Source organism: Chiroxiphia lanceolata, chromosome W (genome assembly GCF_009829145.1).
Source record: "Chiroxiphia lanceolata isolate bChiLan1 chromosome W, bChiLan1.pri, whole genome shotgun sequence".
In the NCBI taxonomy this organism is placed as follows: Eukaryota; Metazoa; Chordata; class Aves; order Passeriformes; family Pipridae; genus Chiroxiphia; species Chiroxiphia lanceolata.
In genome coordinates, this window is record NC_045670.1 from 5,857,512 (window position 1) to 5,879,838 (window position 22,327).

A 22,327-nucleotide genomic window follows, 5' to 3' on the forward strand; every position below is an offset into this window, starting at 1 on the left:
TTCTAAGGGAAGGTGATCTGCTTAGTGCATGAGGGAAAGGCTGTGGATGTTGTCTATCTGGGCTTCAGTAAAGCCTTTGACAGTGTTTACCACAGAATTCTCCTGGAGAAGCTGCAGCCCATGTCTTGGACAGGTGCATTCTTTGCTGGTGGTGAATGGTGCTACATCCAGCTGGTGGCCAGTCACAAGTGGGGTTCCCCAGGGCTTGGTATTGGGGCCAGTTCTGTTTAATATCCTTATCAATGATTTGGACAAGTGGACCAAGTGTGCTCTTAGCAAGTTCACAGACAACACCAAGTTGGGCAGGAGCGTTGACCTGCTGGAGGGTAGGAAGGCTCTATAGAGGGGGTTTGTCTCTTCTCCCAGGTAACAAGTGACAGGACAAGAAGAAATGACCTCAAGTTGCACCAGGGGATGTTTAGGTTGGATATTAGGAAAAATTTCTTCACTGAAAGGGTTGTCAAGCATTGGAACAGGTTGCTCCAGGTAGTGGTGGAGTCATCATCCCTGGAGGGATTTAAAAACCATGTAGATGTGGCACTTGGGGACATGGTTTAGTGTTGGACTTGATGATCTTGGAGGTCTTTTTCAACCTAAACGATTCCATGATTCTTACTTAGAATGTACTAAACTGCTTGTTAGCACCAACTTCATTTAAAGTAAGGACAATGAAATAAATATACTGCTTGAAATAAAAAAAATTCAAACTAATTAAAAGCATTTTTTTTCTCAACTGTTGAGAGTTTTGCTTTTGTAGAAATAGGAATGTATAGATGTTTTCAGATTAAATAAAGTTAAATAATTTGGATTTGAAACTATTCCTTTTTAACACCCAGCATTTTGAAGCGTGGATGATATTGTGGCAATGCTACATGCTTATAGGGCAAAGGAAAAGTGCATTTGGGCAAGTGAACCATAACTCACTAAATACCTGTGATACTGAAGCAGACTACTTAATGTTTAGCATACACTGTCTTCCTGGGCATAAGAAGAATTTTAAAGGAATGACTGATGTTTCAGAAGTGAATTTACTTGGGAACATTTGAGTTTGCATCTCTTAAGGTGGATGTGGTCAGTATTAGCCTAATTTGTTTCTTTCCAAGTAAGTGTCGAAACTCCAATACTTGAATTATGGCAGAGTTATACTGAATTCCTGAGAAAATTCCATACTTAAAAGTTATATTTTTAAATAAAATTAACTGATTTGATTAAAGAAGAACCATCCAGAATAATCTGAGGGAGATGATAGGATGTGCTCCAACAACATAGTCATATATTAGGGTTTCAGTCTATTTTGAAGTTAATTTTAAATCTGTCATACTCGTTGGCTGGCATCTAACATTTATTTTGAAGTACAGTTCAATTTGGAAAAGTAACTATGTAAAAGTAGCATCTTTGTACCGTTGCCACTATCTGTTAGTTGTGTCTGTTAGGTTTAGAAGGATACGAGGGCAGTATTTTTTAACTGCTTTTTACTTCTCATATCTTGGTTAAGAGATAATATGGAGTTGCTGTGTTCCTGCAAGCAACAGAGTAATTTATGTGTTATGCTGGTGTATACTTATTGAAGTCAGTGGGATTTCAGAGGGTATAATTTGATGTAAACAGTTATGCTATTGTCAGCCAGAACCAAATATGACTTTCCACTGAATTCATCATCATGGCTAGGCTTCGCAAATGAAGATTTGGGAAGGGGTCTATCCACATTTGCTACAAGCGCGCTGGTGGCTAAAAAGGCCAATACGAGATAGACAAGACCAGTTGCAAAAGGCACAGCAGAAGGACTCCTTAGGTGGTATCGACAAGATACGATTCTTTCTGTGTTGTCTTTTCTCCTCGAGGGTGATCCTGTGTGCTTTCTCAAAAGCATCAGCAGCGTTATAGATGATGTGTCTCCAGGCCTTGCGATTGGAGGCCAGAGTAGACCAGTTATGTTGATCAATATGGCCAAGGTTGAGATGTTGCTTCAGGGAGTCCTTGTATCTTCTCTTCGGGGTTCCTCTCTTACGGCAACCAGTGACAAGTTCACCATAAAGCACAATCTTAGGGAGGCGGTGGTCCTTCATCCTTGAGACGTGTCCTGCTCAATGCAGCTGTGTTCTCAGCAACATGGCCTCAATACTTGTAACTACTGCCTGTTCTAGAACAGGCATATTAGTCACATAATCTGACCAGTGGATGTTTAGGATTGTACAGAGACAGCGTTGATGGAAGTGTTCTAAGAGTTGCAGGTGGTGGTGGTAGATGACCCAATGACTCTGTAAACACTGATCTTTGTACTTTTCTTCAGGTGTTTATTTTGCCAAACTCTTTTATGGAGTTTTCCAAAAGCACTATATGCCTTTCCCACTGAATTATCCATTTGTGGTTAGACATGAAAGACTGTCCTGTATTCTGAATCCATATAGACTATACACAAAAGGGAACTTGGGTAAAACCATCTTTTTACACTCAAACCTCTGAGAATAGTTGGTTTAAAATCATTCAAGAGGAATGAGAAAACTCATGATGCCATTTTTAGAGTCACTTTTTCAGGGTATCACATGACCCTATTTTAAAAACATTTATGATTAATGGTAAATTTTACAAAATGGAGCTTGTAAAATAGGAACTTTTAATAGAATTTCCAGTTATTCTGTTCAAGTGAGTACATATTTATGTGATCTTTCTAATATTGATTTTAAATTTGCTTTCTTTCAGCAAGACCCACAAATCGTCTTTCTGTAGGCACCATTGTCCCCGCTCCAAGGCCTACTTCATCACCAAAATTGTCTACAGGGAAATTTAGTGGAATTAATGAAATAGTATGTATTGATTGTTGGGTTTTTTAATTCTCCATTGTACTCAATTTCAGATATATAATTTACATGGTGTCCTGGTTTCAGCTGGGATCGGAGTTAATTTTCTTCTCAGTAGCTGGCACGGTGCTGTGTTTTGGATTCCGTAGGAGAATAATGCTGATAATACACTGTTACAATCTGCTTAAATGTTGCAGAAAGAACTTCAGATTCGAATATTCCCCTGAGTAAAATTAAAAGTCATGCAAGTTATCTGTTGATACCAAAAACTGATTTTATTAATTGCTAAGAGATGCAGAGATGGAGGAAAAAATAAGAAAAGGTTGGAGAAAGCTAAGATTACTTCTAGAAGCATAGGAAAGATACCACCAAAACTGCCTTTCCACCGAGCTGGAGTGGGGGGGGAGAAACAGTTTCTGCCTTTTTTTTTCTCTGTCTCTGTCGCTTTTCGATGTTATCTCTTTAGCTGCAGGGGGGGGTGGGGGGGTGTCTTAGCAGCTTTAGTCCTCTGGAATGCAGCCAGGATGTGTGGCTTCACTGCTCACGTTGAGCCCTGTCCCAAGCCGTGCAGGGTCCCGATTCAGCAGCACCTTTCAACCGTCAGAAATATGGTAAGGGTAGAAGGATAAGATTTAACTCACGCATGTGGCATGGTGGGTCTCAGTTCTCTCCAGTCCGGCAGAGTTTCAGTCTCCGGTAACAGGCAGGCAGCATGTGGTGGCAGAGAAAAGGTGAGGGGGAGTTGGGGAGAGATTCTTGGCTACGGTAAAGAGTTCTCTCCCTTTCCTCTCCCTGATTTTCCAAAATCTTTCCTCAACTTTTATAGTGTTCAAAGGAGTTTGTACGTGGTTTCCTGGCATGTAGCCCTATTCTATAAACAATAGCAGGATTTTTTGGCAGGAAAACTCCAACAGGAAACTCTGGTGAGAACTTCTGGCAGAAAGTTGACAGAGAATTTTTGGTAGGAAGTTTTGACAGGCAGAAACAATGGTAAAACATTATTTTTTGCATTTCTATATTATCTGGTTGTTACACACACTGATGTTTTGGTTTTTGCTGAACACTGCTTACACTGAGTCAAGGGCTTTTCAGTGTCTTATGTTCTTCCAGTGAGGAGCTGCACAAGAAGCTGGGAGGGAGCATAGCCAGGATAGGTGACCTGAACTGGCCAAAGGGATATTTCACACCATAGAATGTCATGCCCAGTATATAAACTGGGGGGAGTTGGTTGGTAGGGACTGATCACTGCTTGGCGATGGTCTGGGCATCAGTCAGTGGGTGGTGAGCAACTGTATTGTGCATCACTTGTTTCTCTTGGTTTCTGTTACTCTCTCTGTCTCCTCCCCTGTCTTACCATTATTATTATTATATTGGTTTTATCTTTTTGCTTGTTTGTTTCAATTATTAAATTGTTCTTTACGGTGGATTGACTTTGGCTGGATGCCAGGTGCCCACCAAAGCCACTCTATCACTCCCGTCCCTAACTGGACAGGGGAGAGAAAATATAATGAAAGGTTCATGAGTTGAGATAGGGACAGGGAGAGATCACTCACCAATTACCATCACGGGCAAAAAAGACTCGACTTTGGGAAAGTAATTGAATGTTTTACCAATCAAATCAGAGCAGGATAATAAGTAAAACAAATATTAAAACCACCTCCCCACTCCTCCCTCCTCCCCAGGTTTAACTTTATTCCCGAATCTCAAACTCCTCCCCCCCAGCAGCACAAGGGGACAGGTAATGGGGGTTACTGTTAGGTTACATATTGTTTCTGCCTCTCCTTCCTCCTCAGGGGGAGGACTCCTTCCCCTGCTCCAGCATGGGTCCCTTTCCACAGGATGCAGTCGTTCAGGAACAGACTGCTCCAGCATGGGTCCTCCACAGTGTCACAAGTCCTGCCAGCAAAGCTGCTTCAGCATGGGTTCCTTCTCTCCATGTGACCACAGGTCCTGCCAGGAGCCTGCTCCAGTGCAAGTTTCCCATGGGGTCACAGTTTCCTTCTGGCATCTACCTGCTTTGGCCTGGGGTCCTCTGTGGGCTGCAGGTGGATCTCTGCTCCACCATGGACTGCACCACAGGCTGCAGGGGAATCTCAGCTCCAGTACCTGGAGCACCTCCTCCCCCTCTTTCTTCACTGACCTTGGTGTCTGCAGAGTTGTTTCTCTCACGTATTCTCACTCCTCTCTTCTCTGGTTGCAATTTTCTTCTGTGCAATAACTTTTTCCCTTCTTAAATATGTTATCGCAGAGGCGTTACTACCATCTCTGATTGGTTCAACCTTGGTCGGAGGTGGGTCCGTCTTGCAGCTGGCTGACATTGTCTCTGTCAGACATGGGGGAAGCTTTCAGCAGCTTCTCACCAGAAACCACTACCAAAGCCTTGTCACACAAACCTGATAAAATCTTATCTCAACCCATGAGGCTTACCTTTCCTTTCTGATTCTCCTCCCCACTGGGGGCAGGGGGGGTGAGGGAACAGCTATGTGATACTTAGTTGCCAACTGGGGTTAAACCACTACACATTGTTACAGTGGAGTTACTTTCTAGACAATGTTCAGGGAATCACATACTCAGATTTTCACTATTGCTGGATAGGCATGAAGTTGTTCATGATAAACATGTTACTATAACAAAATAATTCTTAACTGAACTAAAAAGGTCCAAAACATAAATTTTGCATCAACTGAATGTTTCTAATTGAACAAATCAATATCTTGAAAATTAAAGGTTAGCATATGTGTAGGATTAAAATTTTCAAAATATGAAATACTAGTGAAATAATTAACAAAACTCAGTTGATTTAGGGATATCACCAAAGCTTTGGGGAATGAGTGTTATTAGGTAGATCTTTATCAGTCATGTTTTAATACAAGTAGCTCTATGACTTCACCCTGCCCTTGGTGCTGGTTGGTGGAGAAGGGAGGTGGCAGATTTCAGCAGCTGCCCATCCGGACAGTGATAGGTTGCATTGCTGCTTCCATCTCTGCTCACTGCTTGCAGTGCAGGTCCACATACTGATAAGGAATGTGGCAAAGAATGCAAATACCCAGACAGCATATCAGGTCAAGCCATGCTTAATGTCTTCTATGAATATTATGATTCTTTGGGTTTCATTTGACTTACTGACTTGGAAAAATTTTACTGTAGTAAGATCCTCTTATTGTCTTTCAAAGTAGCAAGATACTTTCACCGTATTCTCATTATGGAAAAAAAAATCTGGTCTTATGCTTTAACAAAACTGAAACATTGTTTAACTCCTTTGCTTTTCTGTAATGGTATAAGGTCAGAGTAGGGTTCATTTGGAGATTATTTTCTCATTCCAATATAAAATTGTAGTAATTTCTCTTAGACCAAGAAATCTGTTCTTGATATCATCAGAATTAAAGAGAAGAATTTAGCTGGTATTATTCTATAAAGTATGTTTGTTCTATAAAGTATGATTCTGCGAAAAGTTACATGTTTTAGAAATTGGCTATTATCTGGATGTAAGTGGAAGATTGCGAGTTGTCTTCATTATATGTTGCCTCCTTTTACAATTCCCACAATCCATATAAAAGTCATATACTCAGTGACAAGTGTGATAGAACCAAAAAAAAAAAAATTACCCAACCAAAACAGATGCTTCAGGAGTTCCATACCTTTTAGATAGGATTATCCCAAATTGTTCATTAGTTATTTTAAATTAATACCTTAACAGTTAAATGGGTCATAAAACTATCCACAGATTTAGGGTGGAAGGGACTTATGAAGATCTCCTCTAGACCAATCTCCTGCTCAGAGAAGGGTTAACTTCAAAATTGCATCAGGTTGCTTAGAGACATGCTGAGTTTTGAAAATCTTCCAAGAAGGAGATCTTTCAACATCTTTGGGCAACCTGTCCCAGGGCTTAACCACAAGGTTACAAGAAGGAATTTCTTCCCTATGTTCAGCTGAAATTTCCTTTCTTATAGCTCTTGCACCTCTGAATAGAACCTGGCTTCATCTTCTTTGTAGCTAGTGAAAGACTGCTAGTAGATCTCTTCTTAGGCTTCTCCAGGATGAATAAACCCAAGTCCTTCAGCCTCTCCCTCTCTCTCATATCCTCCAGTTCTCAACTATTTTAGTTGCCCTCTGCTGGACTCACTTCCATTTTGTTAGTATCGCTCCTTTAGCTCCGAAAGTGCACATTAGCTGCACACATATACATGACTGTTACATAATCAAATACATTAGACTTACCGAACCAGGCAAAAAAAATTAATAATGATAAACTCTGAAATAATGGGATTGATTCCCATAGAAAATGTGGGTTCTCTGTTTTACATTAAAGCTAGAATAGATAAAACATTAAAAGAAAGATGTTTAGAAACACTATTAAATTGATTTGAGAATGAAATGAAGAACTATTTACAGTCTTTTTTCATCTTTTTAAAACCACTTTCTGTCTCTGTAATACTCTTGCGATCTCTTGTGTTCAGCCTAGGCCATTCAACCCTCCATTGACCTCTAACTCAAGTCCACTACCTGCAGCTCCCTTGGCACATGCAGAGAGCAGTTCCTCAATATCCTCTTCTGTTTCCCTCAGTACAGCAAACACACCTACAGTTGGTAAGTTAACCATTTTAATTCATTTTAGAAATGGTAACATTCTGCCACTGAGTTCCACTTGTTAGGAGAACCATTCCTTGTAGTTGGTTGTTCCATATGTGAGTTCAGTCTAGATACTTCAAGCATTCTTTGCAATACCTGCTTCTAAATGACCTGAGAGACAGGACAGTGGATTTGACTAGATTAGACCATAGATCCAATTATGGTATGTTCTTAAGTGAAATATTTTTCAAAATTAAAATATTCCATTAATTTGTATTTGGTGTGCTGTCTATTCATCAAGCACAATGCTATATATTTGTTCAGAAGACATTATTGTATATGTACAGAAGTATTTTGGGATACTGATAAATTGGAACTAATATAAATGTTCACAAAATTGAGTTATTTTTATGTTATTTTTATTTTGTTTGTTATCCTGTAATTGCAGTTTCCAAAAATGTGAAACTAATGCACCTTTTTCTTCAAGTTAGTGAAGTATATAAGCTAAACAGAGATGTTTAGTAAAAGCAAAACAACCAACCAAACAATAAAGATGAAGATGAAAAGCAAATGAGTCTTCCTGTGCTACCACTAATTTCAGAAAAAATACAAGGAGACTTGTGGGATGGGAGAGGGGGATTATTTGTGGGTGGGTTAAGACATTTTAACTTGTTTCTGTAGTAGATTTGAAGTATTGCGTTCCTGAACACTATTACCACTTTACTCCCGAGTTAAATCAGACTCTTGAATTAACACTCAGTTATGAATGTTACTGATGTCAAGGATTCCTCACCCAGGCTCAGAACCTCAGAAGAGCATCTGCACTGCTTCTATCAGGAGTTCTGCATTGAAAGTAATGCAGCTGTTTCTACCCTGTGCAGGACCAAAGCTAGTAAAGTCTGCCTAACCTTAGCTGTTGAAATGCTGGCACAGTTCAGTGTCCACCAGTTTCTCAAATGCTGAGAAGCATCATAGAAAGATAACTGATATTTTGGTTGCCAGAGTCCATCCAGGCTTACCTCCTCAGGCCTCAGCAGTGGTGTCAAGGAACTAGAAACTGGTGGCAGCAGCATCAATAGCCTCAGCTCTATGTGTGTTACTGGAGACAGTGACAGAGCGAAATTGTGAGGTGAAGGAGGAGGTAAGGAGGTGTGTGCTGACACCAGAGTTTGACATGGTTATTAACCTGGCCTAGGAAAAATAAACAAGACCAGTTTCACCTGCACTGATTGTATGAATTAAATAGTTCTGGAGAGCTGGAAAGGGCAGTGCAGATGGCTGAATGATTTTGGGACATGAGGATATACTCTGCATTACTGTCTGTACTCTTTTGGCTTTCGCACAATCCAATGTTTCCCTTACTCCATTTGTTCTGAATAATGGAGAGTTAACTATAATTATCTTGTTCCAAATGAACTTGTAGACATGCATAATTGAATTTCTTTTATTCTTTAGCCTTGTTTTCATTTGCAATGGGTTTTTTTATTTATTAAATTGTTTAACATCTATAACATGCATTTTTGCTTGAAATACTTTGTTTTTTTGCTGGTGTTGCTGAAGGTCCTAGAACTGGACCTGTGAGTTGGACTGCAGCCTGAGATACCATGAGTCTGCCTTGGCACAGCTCTGTGACATCCTGTCCTTCTGAGAGCTTGCAGTAGGCATGTGATACAGGTTGTTTTACCAGTGGTACAAAAAAATTAGTAAGATGCTCTCCACTACACTATTGCACTAAAAGATAGAACTTCAAGTATTGTCTTTTATATTCAGTACACATATAAAACACTACTGAAAAGTAAAATCCCATGACAACTGGTTTTGTCAATTTGCAATTGATACTTCAATCATTTCAAAAAGTCTTAACTGAGGTCTGAGTTATTTTTTATAGCTATGCATTGCAACTTTGTTGTGTAGGCACAGACATCTGTGAAGGTTGAACACAGGTCTGGTAATTATTTTTCTTGTAAACTGATATGTATTTCCAGGTACCTCCAAGGTACTCCCAGAATGTTTACTATGAAAAACTTTGCAAAATACTTCTCCAACAATTTCTACTTGGGAATTGTAATCTTTGTTGGCTGAAATAGTTAAAAGAATGTTCAACAGTTCACTTATGTGGAGTAATATTAATGTATCTCCATTTATGTTCATATGTAACCCAACTGAATTCTTTGCATTTCTGTGACTATTTTTATCATACATTTTTCCATACTATAAGTATACAGTAGGGACTTTTTTTAAAGTATTGTAGTTAACATGTACTTTTCTTTGGATCTGTTGACTTCAGTTTCATCAGTAGCCATTTTAATGCAGTGTTCCTCTGTCTCATATGTATTTCCTTGTGTCTGTCTATTTACAAAATGTCATATTTATAGTTCTGTTTTTCTAGGCTGCTAAGCAGTGTTATGATGGTGCGATTGTACTATACTATGTTTATATTTTTCTACATGCTTTTCAAGTAATATTTCAGACTCTGCTGTGATCATGATGGTAGTAACCCCTTGTAAAAATAACAGATGTAGTCAACCATTATGAAATCTATTGCTAAGCTTTTTGAAAATTAAACCTATACACTGTATGTATTCTAGGTGTTTCACGTGGTCCCAACCCTGTGAGACTTGGAAACCAGGATACCGTGCCTGTTGCAGTAGCCCTTACTGAGTCTGTTAACGCCTACTTTAAAGGAGCAGATCCCACAAAGTTAGTTAAATAGTAAATTGTTTTGAATGTAATAAGTTCCAATAAAAAAATGCACTGGTTGTACTTTTAATATTTTGGAGGAAAATGCATATACATTAGAAGACGGATTCATGGGGTTTTTTCCTCTGATATAAGTGACAGCAGTGACTTATCACTCTCCATTGACCTGCATCTAACTAGCAGTTCATATATCCCTGCTTTACAAAAATGTGTTCAGTGAGAACACTGAAAATGAGAAGGGTTTCTATTATAGTCAGGTAGGTGCTATATGTAAATTTGGGCAGCTTAAGAGTACCTCATTCCCTCTGTCACACTGTTTGATATGCTACTTAGGCCTTTGCAAAGCATAGTTGTGCCATGTTTTCAAAGTCTGAAAAATAACCACCCATACTACTGTATGCTTAACCAGTTAAACATTTTTCTTATTTCCTCTGATTTCCAAGTTAAAAGTGATAATAGGTTGTCATAGTGCAAAATTGCCATCATTTGAAATTGATTTTAGAATCATAGAATTGTTAGGGTTGGAAGGAATTTTAAAGATCATAGAATCATAGAATTATTAGGGTTGGAAGGAATGTTAAAGATCATAGAATCATAGAATATACTGAGTGGGAAGGGACCCATGAGGATCACTGACTCCAAATCCTGGCCCTGTGCAGGACACCCCAAGAATTCCACCATGTGCCTGAAAGCGTCCAAATGCTTCTTGAATTCTTACAGGCTTGGTGCTGTGACCACTTCCCTGGGGAGCCTGTTCCAGTGCCCAACCACCCTCTGAGTGAAGAACCTTTTCCTGATATCCAACCTAAACCTCCCCTGACTCAGCTTCATGCCATTTCCTTGAGTCCTGTCACTGGTCACGAAAATGAAGAGATTGGTATGTGCCCCTCTGCTTCCCCTCATGAGGATGTTGAAGACTGCAATGAGGTCTCCCCTCAGTCTCCTCCAGGCTAAACAAACCAAGTGACCTCAGCCGCTCCTCAGTGCCTTCCCCTCCAGACCCTGCACCATCCTTGTGGCCCTCCTTTGGATGCTCTCTAATAACTTTATGTCTTTCTTATATTGCAGTGACCAAAACTGCACACAGTACTTGAGGTGAGGCCACACCAGTGCAGAGTAGAGTGGGATAATCACCTCTTTTGACTGGTTGGCGATGCTTTGCCTGATGCACCCCAGGACATGGTTGGCCCTCCTGGTTGCCAGGGCACAGTGTTGACTCATATTCAACTTGCCCATAGACCAGGACCCCCCAGGTGCCTTTCTGAGGCACTGCTTTCCAGCATCTTATTCCCCAGTCTGTATGAACATCCAGGGTCGCCCTGTCACAGGTGCAGAATCCGGCACTTTCCCCTGTTAAACTTCATACAGTTGGTGATTGCCCATCTCTCTAATTTGTTGAGGTCTCTCTGCAGGTTCTCTCTGCCCTTGAGGGAGTTGACAGCTCCTCCCAATTTAGTGTCATTGCCAAACTTACTTAATATTCCTTTGAGTCCTACATCCAAGTTGTTAATGAAGATGTTGAAGAGAACTGGGTCGAGGGTGGAGCCCTGTGGAACCCCACTACTGACCCGTCGCCAGCCTGATGTTACCCCATTCACTATAACTCTTTTGCCTGAGCCAGTTGCTCACCCACTACATAACATGGTTATCCAACTGTGTACTGGACATTTTGTCCAGAAGGAAACTGTGAGAGATAGTATCAAAAGTTTTACTGAAGTCTGAAAACATTTTATCTACTGGCTTTCCTAGATCAACTAGGTGGGTTACCCTGTTGTAGAAGGAAACCAGGTTTGACAAGCAGGACTTTCGTGTCATTGAAACCATGCTGGCTGTGACCAGGTCTTTCAGGTGTTTTTCAATACCTCCCAGATTCTCCATGATTTTACTGGGCACTGAAGTGAGACTGTGATATGGTTTGAAGTTGGCTCCCTGCCAAGTCTCCAAACCTTACCATAAGAAGTCTGTCCCCCCCCCAAACCTCAGGGAGAAGAGGGAGAAAAACAACCAAGAAAACCCGAAACGAGAGAGAGACAGTTAAAGTAATATATATAAATATATTTACACTTATGTTACAGTTATATACAATTGAAATATATATACAATTTCACAAGGGAAAGGGAAGGGGGAAGGGAAAAGGAACAAAATCAAAATAAAATATATATATATATATATCCTGATTAGTAGCCCAATATCTAGTAACTAAAAGAATTGGCAAAAAACTATCTTACTACTCTCCTTGGGACAACGGAGAGTCATGCTGGAACGATTGCCGGCAACCTCCGTCTCCCAAGGTCGACATGGCCTTACCAGGCCTCGCTCCCCAACACGACAGACTCAACAGCAGGGAACCTGCACCTCCAAGCCGCCAGAAGGAAAGGCAGCGAAGGCCTTCCCTCCTTTCTTCTTATAGTCTGGCTTACGTAAAAATCGTAGGGAATACTGGGTAAATCTGGACCCTTCCTTGGTTACAAACTGGTCACCAAGGAAGGCCTAGACCAAACTACCACAGACTGACAGGCCTGTAGTTTCTGGGGTCCTCCTTCTTACCATTCTTGAAAATTGGGGCAAGGTTCATCAGCTTCCATTCAGTCTGGACCTCTCCAGATTCCCAAGACCACTCAAAAATCATTGAGAGAGGCTCTGTGATGACATCAGCCAGTTCTTTGAGAATTCTCGGATGAATCCCATCATGGATTGATTTATAGGGATCCAGCTGGAGCAACAGATCCCTCACAAGTTCAGGGTCGACTGGGAGTTGATCATTCTCACAGTCATGGTCCTCCAGCTCAGGGCACTGAGACCCCCTTGGTCCCTCATCTGTGTTGACGAAAGAGGCAAAGAAAGCATTAAACACCTCTGCCTTGTCACCATCCCTGTTTGTGAGGTGACCATCCTCATCCTGTAATGGGACAATGTTATTTCTACATTGTCTTTTGTCATTATATATATTTGAAAAAACCGATCATCTAGTTCCAACACCTTCCACCAGACCAAGTTACTCAGAGCCCCATACAGCCTGGCCTTGAACACCTCCAGGGATGGGGAGTCCACATCTCTGGACAACCAGTTCCAGTACTTCACCACCCTCACAGTAAAGAATTTCTTCCTAATATCTAATCTAAACCTACTCTACTTAAGCTTATGACCAGTCCCCTTTAGGTACTGGAAGGTATCTCTGGAGCCACCTTTTCTCCAGTCTGAACAACCCCAACTCTTCCAGCCTATTTCCATAGCAGAGGTGCTCCAGCCCTCAGAGCATCTTCATGACTTCCTCTGGACTCACTCCAACAAGTCTACATCTTTCTTGTATTGGGGACCCCAGAGCTGGATGCAGTACTCAGGTGGGATCTCACAAGAGTGGAGTAGAGGGGCAGAATCCCCTCTCTTGACCTGCTGGTCACACCTCTTGATGCAGTCCCGGACACAGTTGACTTTCTGGGCTACATGTGCACATTGCCGAGTCTGTCGATTTTCTGTTTTGAAATCAGCTCATCAGATTGTAAAAGTACGTTTGATTTAAAATTAGTATTAAAACTACAGTTAATGAGGTGCAATAAAACTGATGTTTTCATTCTCTTCTAGATGTATTGTGAAGATTACTGGTGATATGACATTATCGTTCCCAAGTGGGATTATTAAAGTCTTCACCAGTAACCCATCTCCAGCTGCGCTCTGCTTCAGGGTAAAAAACACAAGCAAACTAGACCAGATTCTTCCAAATGCACAACTTGTATACAGGTTTTGTATTTTTCTTTAATATAATAGCAAACTATATGATTTTTAAAATGTGAATTGTTGTATATGTAAATCAGAATTGTCTACAGTCTTGTTGATTTGTTTATACATAACTTAATTTCCTGAATTAATCTTGTTTAGCTCAGTTTCTTTTCACTGCTACCACTAAAAATTTCAGTGTTACTGGACTTGAAACTTATGCTGAATATAACAGCAACCATAAAAAATAGTTTGCAAATGTAACTGTGTTTTTTACAAAAATTTTATAAATAAAATGGTTTAATAAACTATTTGAAAACAAGAACAAAACAAAAAAAAATTCTAATCAAACTATATGAACAATATAACTAATATAACTACAGAGAAAAATTGTCAAAAATAGGAAACATTGTCATATGGATTTCTTTATACAGTAATAACAATGGTTTCGTCAGTTATTGGTGTATGTTTTAAGCTGTATAATTTCTACGGTAGATCAAATCCATTGCATAACTTTATCTCTCAAGTGTATAGCAGTATGCTTAGGAGAATTCTTAAGAAGAAAAGCTGCTGGTTGAGTAGAATAACTGTTGAAATCACACCATTTGTACATCTTTTCCAAAAAACAAAAAAAAATCAGACACCTGTTTCAGCTGGGCAGTTTCTATTTCATGTATTGGAAAAAATTTTTGAAACAATCAAACCACATACATCCATTCTTTAGTATTTAATTTTATTTGTCATTCTCTTTTTAGTTTATAACTGAAATTATAGAAGAGTTGTATCTAACAGTGAATTATACTGAAAAATTATATTTTGGAAAAAAGTCAAAATGTTTAGCATTCTTGTCTGAGTACTGTAACGCTTCACCTCTAATTAGAAAGGATGCATGTACTGGATATTTATGAAGTTAAATCCATATGGTAATAATTTGACTTTTCACCATACACTACAATGATTATCATTTGCTTAGTATTTATAGAGATGGAACTTTTTAATGTGACTGATATTTGTGGAGATGTCAGAATTTCTGAAGGAGAAAGCAGAAGGATTTTGTTGCTGGTTTCATTTGTTTATATTTTGGAAGCCCTCTGTTATGTGTTTATATATTTTACTGAAAATGGAAATTGCATGAATGACAACACTGTATTAACAACCAAATTCTAAGTAAATTGGACAGACTACTGGTATGTAAATCACTGTTCTAGCACATTCAACCTATTGCAGTTATATTTACTGTGTTCCAGATGCTTCTTTTCAGCTTTCATTCTGCATGCACATTCTGCATGCCTCCTTAGGGATTGATGCAGTTCCTCTATGTACCCACAGACGACCTGTGGAGCTCTTTGATTCTGAAGTTATTTGAATTTTGCTTCTGAATCAGTTTTCTTAAAAACTTCATCCTTATTAAAAAATAAACTTGATGCCACTAGGACTGAAAATATTTTTGAGCTGCAAAACACCTTTTCATGCTCCAGTAGCTCCCAACCAGGATTTTGCTTCTGTAGTCGTGCACTCTTACCTACATATAGAAATTATATAATAAATTGTTACTAAGATTAAATGCAACTATAAGTATCTGAGAAACAGTTTTTAATAATAATTTGAAAATCACTTTTAACTGAAAAAATTTTGAAAGCTTGCACTCTTTATAAATATGTCAAAGTGGGGTAACACATACAGCACAAATCTTAATTCAATGCATTAGCAAAGTTGTGCCATAACAAAAGTTAATTATGATTCTAGGATTTATTCTGAATTGTATAACATTCCTCTTCAAGTATCACTTTCATTCCCACCTCCTACACATTCTCATGGCACCTGATTGTATTGTGTTTTATTAAATGTAAAATCCAAATTTGGCATTCACTCCATCTTGGGATGCAGATCAGTGGAGGAAACTCACTGCTTGACAACCTGGAAGGAGAATTTTTACCAGCTACAACAAACAGTTAATTTGTCTTAATATTTAGGAAGGTACAATTATGTGTTATAAAGCATTAGAACAAATTCTTGCTTGGAATAGTGAAGAAGGGGAAAATCTAGTCAATTTTTAGACATACAAAATAATAAAACTCAGTGTTGTTTTTTGATTCCTACCTTTCTTTTTTTTTTGTAGTGATCAGTCACAAAGTGACTCTAGTAGTAAGGATTTTTGGGTGAACATGCAAGCCATAACTGTCTACCTCAAGAAATTATCTGAGCACAATCCATCTGCATCCTATTATAATGTGGATGTTTTAAAGTATCAGGTAAACACTTTTTTCCCTTTGGAATTTTTTAAGGAACTCTGGCAGATTTCATATCTATACAGAAATTATAAGAATTGTTATTTGCCTGTTTGCATGCAGATGAACTGTCATCCCTCATCTAAACCAGTTCTGGGTATGTCACTGCCAAGACTGAGTGAATTCATGTTATGCCTTCATGTTCATTCATGACCTGTTTCAGCTTACTCACACTTCAGTCCAATCCATGTGTGCAAGCTTCAAACACTTTAACTGTTTGTTAACAAAGTTAAGTTTTTCTTGAATTTAGGAGGTTTGGTGGGGGTTTGTTTGAGTTTGTAATTATGTCTATTTTGATTTTGTAATTGCATATTTTTTGATGCTGTAATGTATCAACTGTAATATATGAGAATGCATAATGTTTTCACCTCTCACAATATAAAGGAACAACTCATCCTGGAAACCATTTACAGGCACATGAAGGTCAAGAAGGTCATCAGGAGTAGTCAGCATGGATTCACCAAGGGAAAGTCATGCTTGACCAATATGATAAACTTCTATGATGAAATGACTGGCCTGGTAGATCAGGGGAGAGCAGTGGATATTGTCTACCTAGACTTCAGGAGGGCTTTTGTCACTCATCCTCATAGGGAAACTGATGAAGTATAGGTTAGATTATCAGACAGCAAGGGGGATTGAAAACTGGCTGAACAGCCAGGTCCAGAGGGTGATGGTCAGCCTCATAAGGTCTAGTTGAAGACTAAAACAAAACTGTTTTGACTTATGAAAACCAGAACAGGAAGGAGCCCCATGGCCCAGAGAGACTTCAAATCCTTTTTTAATTATTTAATTAAAAAACTCAAACAAACCAGGAATCACTTTAGGCTACAACAGTCTTCAGAATTCTGAGATTAAGGGTTCAGAGGTCAATTGTTCTGTTGGTCATTTGTCAGTATTTAGAGTTATACTCATTACCATCTTTCCCTAATTCTGCCCAAAATAGAAATATTTTTATTAAGATGCTGTCACAGTTTAAGGAGACTGAAGTGTTTTGCTAAGGAGGATGAGTTATGAGGTAGACCAAACTCCTCCCTCTCAGCAATTGCAAATCCGAAATTATGAGGCTCCAATAGAGGAAGTATGGAAAAAAAGAAGAAATAACAACCCTTTATTAAAGGATATATGTATATTGGCAAAAACAGCAAAAGAACACAAAAACAACTAAACAATAATCCTGTACCCAAAAGTCCCCTTCAAAAAGGAACCAGTTTGATACTTCTCTGTCCTCTAGTGCGATTCTAATCACAGTTGGCAGGGGGCACTGTTGGATCACTGGAGGTGCATAGCCTGCAGTTGCTCTGTGGTGGCCAGCAGGGGGCACTGTTGAGCTCTGGGGGTTCCAGTTCACCGGAGATGCCGAAATGGAGATCTCCCCCTCACCGAGGAGGGGAAGGGGAAAAGGGGAAAGAAGGGTGGTTTCTTTCCCACTAAACTGCAGTTGACTGTGGTCAGGACTCGCCCTTGCTCGTCGATGAGCACAAACTCTCTGATGAAATCTGAGCAGATTCGGGTTGGAGACAGAGCAGCACTCAGGCAAGTTGAGGCTGGAGAGCAGCCAGATGACCAGGTCGAGAGCAAAACGGCCTCAAAGCTTTTCCAACACACACACACCTTGCCTCCGTTAAGGCAGAAAGTGAAGTGCCTCTTTCCAAAGAGAGGAGGGGAGAAAAACTCCTCCCCCCCCCCTCAGCCTTAGAGAAAACTATCAACCTTGAATGCAGGTCTGCCAGCTAGTTCTTTTGTATAGACAATTACCCCTTCCCCCTCCCTCATTCAACACCTTCTTTTACAGTGGGACAGGGGAAAGGAAAATTTCTGCTTGGATTTTTAGAGCAAGTAAACCTATGACAGATGCTTTCAATGGTTTCTTCTTTTACAGGTCTCTTCAAATGGCATCCAGTCCACTCCCTTGAATCTTGCAACTTACTGGAAATGTAGTGCTAGCACTACTGATGTGAGAGTGGATTATAAGTATAATCCAGAGTCTATGAATGTGCCTAGTATGCTGTCTAATGTGCAGGTTGTTGTACCAGTAGATGGAGGAGTAACAAACATGCAATCACTTCCACCTGCAAAATGGTAATAGTAATACTTTACTTTTTATTATTTCAAATTCATTTCAGAGTATTCATTAGTGTCAACCTGAAAAATGTCACTGGAAGAAACAGTGAAATTTTTTCCTCTTGATAAAATGCATGGTACCAGATGTTTAGGACATTTTCTGGTCCAAAGCAGATCATATACAGCCAATTCACATTGACTAAAATGAGATTATATGCACCCATTCCAACTGTATAATAATACAAACCTTTCCGAATATAAGCATTTCTGAAATTTCCAATGTTTACTTTCTTTTTGCCAAAAATTAGCTTATAATTGAAATAGTTTTAAAACAAACTTCAGTAGCTGAGGAGCTCTTCATAAGCCAGGTAGCACTGTCTCTCAAGTGTCATGCTGATTGTTATCTGATCCACAGCTATCTGGCCCCACCTTCTAAGCCTGCAGACCATTTACAGCAGCACTTGAAAGTAAGATGTGTCTCAGATAATTATGTTTCTACACGTTTGTGAAAATAAGCATGGGGTAGCAGGGTTAGGCAGAGTGCAATATCCTTGGAGCAAAAGGTGAGCAGAATTCAATCACTGTGCCTATGGTTTGGCAGTACGTAGGTACTTGCCAAGCTGTAATGTAATTCCTGGACTGTTTATTTTCAAGAGGAAGAAGAAGGTCTTTTTAGCATGAAGGTTAAGAGGGGAAAAGAATACTAAGTTGTGGGAAGTCGGGCTTTGTTAACCTTATTACTTATAGATCAGTTTACCTTATAAAACGAGGTTCAGAAATAAAATAAGCCTGGTGTATTTATCAGAAAGGTTCTGATGTTTCTGGAGACAGTACATTTAAATGTGTTAATTGGACAAAGTGGTAATACAGTATTATTTTAAGTGGAAAAAATCCTTCCAAGACTGAATCTTTCTTGACTTGGTATTTCAAGGGAACAATACTTTTAACCAAATCTCCTTAAGCTTATTCTGAGCAAGGGCAGGTTCATTATCTTGCCTTCACAACTTGACTAGAATTTTTGATGAAGCCAATCTCTCCCCTCCCTGCTCAGGCTTCTTCCACAAACCCCTCAGTAATGAAACCTGAGTGAGGGCAGGAATGTCCACCCAGAACACATAGTGTTAGCTAGAAAGACTCAAAACTTACAGACAGTTTCATTTCAGATTCATCAGAGTAAGGGACTTGAGCCTCATGTATTCTTTCTTTTACCTAGGCAACTACACAAGGCTAGAATTGTGAGCCTTGAAACCTGACAAAAAAATACAGTCATGTCCCAGGTAGCTCTAGTAGGTGTCTCCTGCTATATGCTTGGTCTAGCGGGTTGGGTTTTTTTAAGAATAAATGTTTTCTGATTCAATCTCCTGCAAGTAACCACTACCATCTATGCTACTTGTGTGAGCATTTCATTCCTGCTACACCAATGCCAGACAGTTTCAAACCTATCAGCACTTCATGCTGCTCATAGCTTTAAGTTGTTGACTTGATGTGGTGGTTTGAACCACCACAAAAATTCAAAATCCAATTTCCAGGCTTCCCCCACCCTTTCCCACAATTTTACCTCAACACCGAAGAGAAACTTTCAGGCAAACACACCTCTGTAGGGGAAAAGGGAAGGGAAGATATATACATTTATTCTATCATGGCTAGGCTTCACGAACGAAGATTTGGGAAGGGTTCTACCCACGTTTGTTGCAAGTCCGTTGGTGACTAAAAAGGCCAATACGACATAGGCATGTCTGGTTGCAAAAGGCACAACAGAAAGACTCCTTAGATGGTATATTCTGCAAGGCATGATTCTTTCGGCGTTGCCTTTTCTCCTCAAGGGTGATCCTGTGTGCTTTCTCAAAAGCATCAGCAGCGTTATAGATGGTGTGTCTCCAGGTCTCGCGATTGGAGGCCAGAGTAGACCAGTTATGATGATCAATATGGCCAAGGCTGAGGTGTTTCAGGGAGTCCTTGTATCTTCTCTTTGGGGGTCCTCTCTTGCGGTAGCCAGTGACAAGTTCACCATAAAGCACAATCTTAGGGAGGTGATGGTCCTTCATCCTTGAGACATGCCCTGCCCAACGCAGCTGTGTTCTCAGTAATATGACCTCAATACTTGTGACTGCTACTTGTTCTAGAACAGATGTATTGGTCACATAATCTGACCAGTGGATGTTTAGGATTGAACGGAGACAGCGTTGATGGAAGCGTTCTAGGAGACGCAGGTGGTGGCGGTAGATGACCCATGATTCAGATCTGTATAAGAGAGTAGACAGCACAATGGCTCTGTAAACACTGATCTTTGTACTTTTCTTCAGGTGTTTATTTCGCCAAAGTCTTTTATGAAGCTTTCCGAAAGCACTATATGTCTTTGCTAACCTGTTGCCTATCTCCCTGTCAATCTTACCATCCGAGGAGGTGAGGTTACCAAGGTAATTAAACTGCTGGACTGATCTGAGCTCTGATTCGCCAATGGTGATATGGGGATGAAGGAAGACTTCCTGAGGTCCTGGTTGATAGAGAACTTCTGTCTTCTTTAAGCTGACTTCCAGTCCAAAGAGCTCAGCAGCATCTGCAAAGCAGGGTCTTAAATGCTGCAGAGCTGCTTCTGTGTGGGCAACAAGGGCAGCGTCATCAGCATAAAGCAGCTCCCGGACAAGATGGTTTAAGGTCTTAGTATGGGCCTTCAGTCGTCTTAGGTTGAATAGGTTTCCATCAGTATGGTATCGGATGTAGATGCTGTCCTGATCATCGAGGTCTGCCATGGCCCTTTGGAGTATCATGCTGAAAAAGACTGTGAATAGGGTTGGTGTGAGAACGCAGCCTTGTTTCACACCATTAGTTATTAGAAAGGGCTCAGAAAGTGCATTGCCATATCTGAATTTGCCGTGTTGATCCTCATGGAGTGAGATGATCATTTTAAGGAACTTGGGGGGACAACCTAAACGTTCCAAAATCTTCCACAGACCTCTTCTGCTCTCAGTATCAAAAGCCTTGGTGAGGTCAACAAAGGTTACATAGAGACCTTTCTTTTGTTCCCTACTCTTCTCTTGCAGCTGTCTGAAAACAAATACCATGTCTGTGGTACTCCTGTTGGCTCTGAAACCACACTGACTTTCAGGTAGAATTTCTTCTGCTATAGTGGGTATTAGTCTGTTCAAGAGTATTCTTGCCAGGATTTTGCCTGCATGGACCCCATGTTTCCAGACTTTGGGTGGAATTCCATCAACCCCAGCTACCATGCCAATTTTCACCTGCTGTATGGGTTTGAGGGTTTCTCCTAAAGTGGGGGCAGTATCCAGTTTGTATTTCACCAGTTGTTGTGTGATGGACTGAATTGCTGAGTCTTGGACTTCACGGTTGGTACTGAAAAGAGTCTGAAAGTGTTCAGACCATCGATTCAGAATGAAGGTTTTATCTGTTAGAAGCGCTTGATCATCAGCATTGAGTAGAGGGCTTTGGACTTGCTATGTAGGCCCGTATGATGTTTTCAGGGCCTCATAGAATCCTCTGTGATCACCCGTATCTGCACACAATTGAGTTTTTACAGTTAGATCGATCCACCACTTGTTCTGGATGTCACGGAGTTTCTGTTGGAGCTTGCTGCATGCAAGACGAAAGGCTATTTTTCTTGCATGACAGGATGGCAGTGCAAGGTGTGCTTGGTGGGTCGTTCTCTTCTTCCTCAACAATTCCTTGATCTCTTGATTGTTTTCATTGAACTAGCCCTTGTTCTTCTTGAGGGAGAAGCCTCCTTCAGAGGACTGCAGGATGCTGTTTTTGTTATGGAGCCAAAGTGTTTAAGGGAAGGTATCTGTAGAATCTACTGAATGATTTTCGAACCTAGTTTGAAGATTAGCCTGGAATTTGTTTCTCACTGTGGCTGATTGGAGATTGTTAACTTGGAGTCTCCTCCTTGGGATACTGCCCCTTTTAGGTTTGAATTTAAGATTGAGGTTAAGTTTACAGCGCAGCAGTCGATGGTCTGTTTGGCATTCTGCACTGGGCATCACGCGGGTATGGAGGACATCGCAGACATCTCTCCGTCGCACCAAGACATAATCGATGAGGTGCCAATGCTTGGATCTGGGATGCATCCAGGTTGTCTTCAGACTATTTTTCTGCTGAAAGCGATGGTGAGCTGTTGCTCTGCACAGAATTCTAGCAGAAGTTGACCATTATCATTGCAGCTTCCAACACCATGCTTGCCTA

At 40.2% G+C, this 22,327-nt stretch overlaps 1 protein-coding gene across 1 annotated transcript in view; it reads left to right on the forward strand.

The window, feature by feature from the left end:
- LOC116779979 (F-BAR domain only protein 2-like) overlaps nt 1-22,327 on the forward strand; it is a 214,269-nt gene that overhangs the window by 186,308 nt on the left and 5,634 nt on the right. The window contains exons 18-23 of the mRNA XM_032674481.1: nt 2,701-2,804; nt 7,256-7,385; nt 9,956-10,067; nt 13,650-13,805; nt 15,901-16,033; nt 17,949-18,148. Of these exons, the coding sequence (XP_032530372.1) occupies nt 2,701-2,804; nt 7,256-7,385; nt 9,956-10,067; nt 13,650-13,805; nt 15,901-16,033; nt 17,949-18,148 (835 nt within the window). The remainder of the gene's footprint in view (nt 1-2,700; nt 2,805-7,255; nt 7,386-9,955; nt 10,068-13,649; nt 13,806-15,900; nt 16,034-17,948; nt 18,149-22,327) is intronic.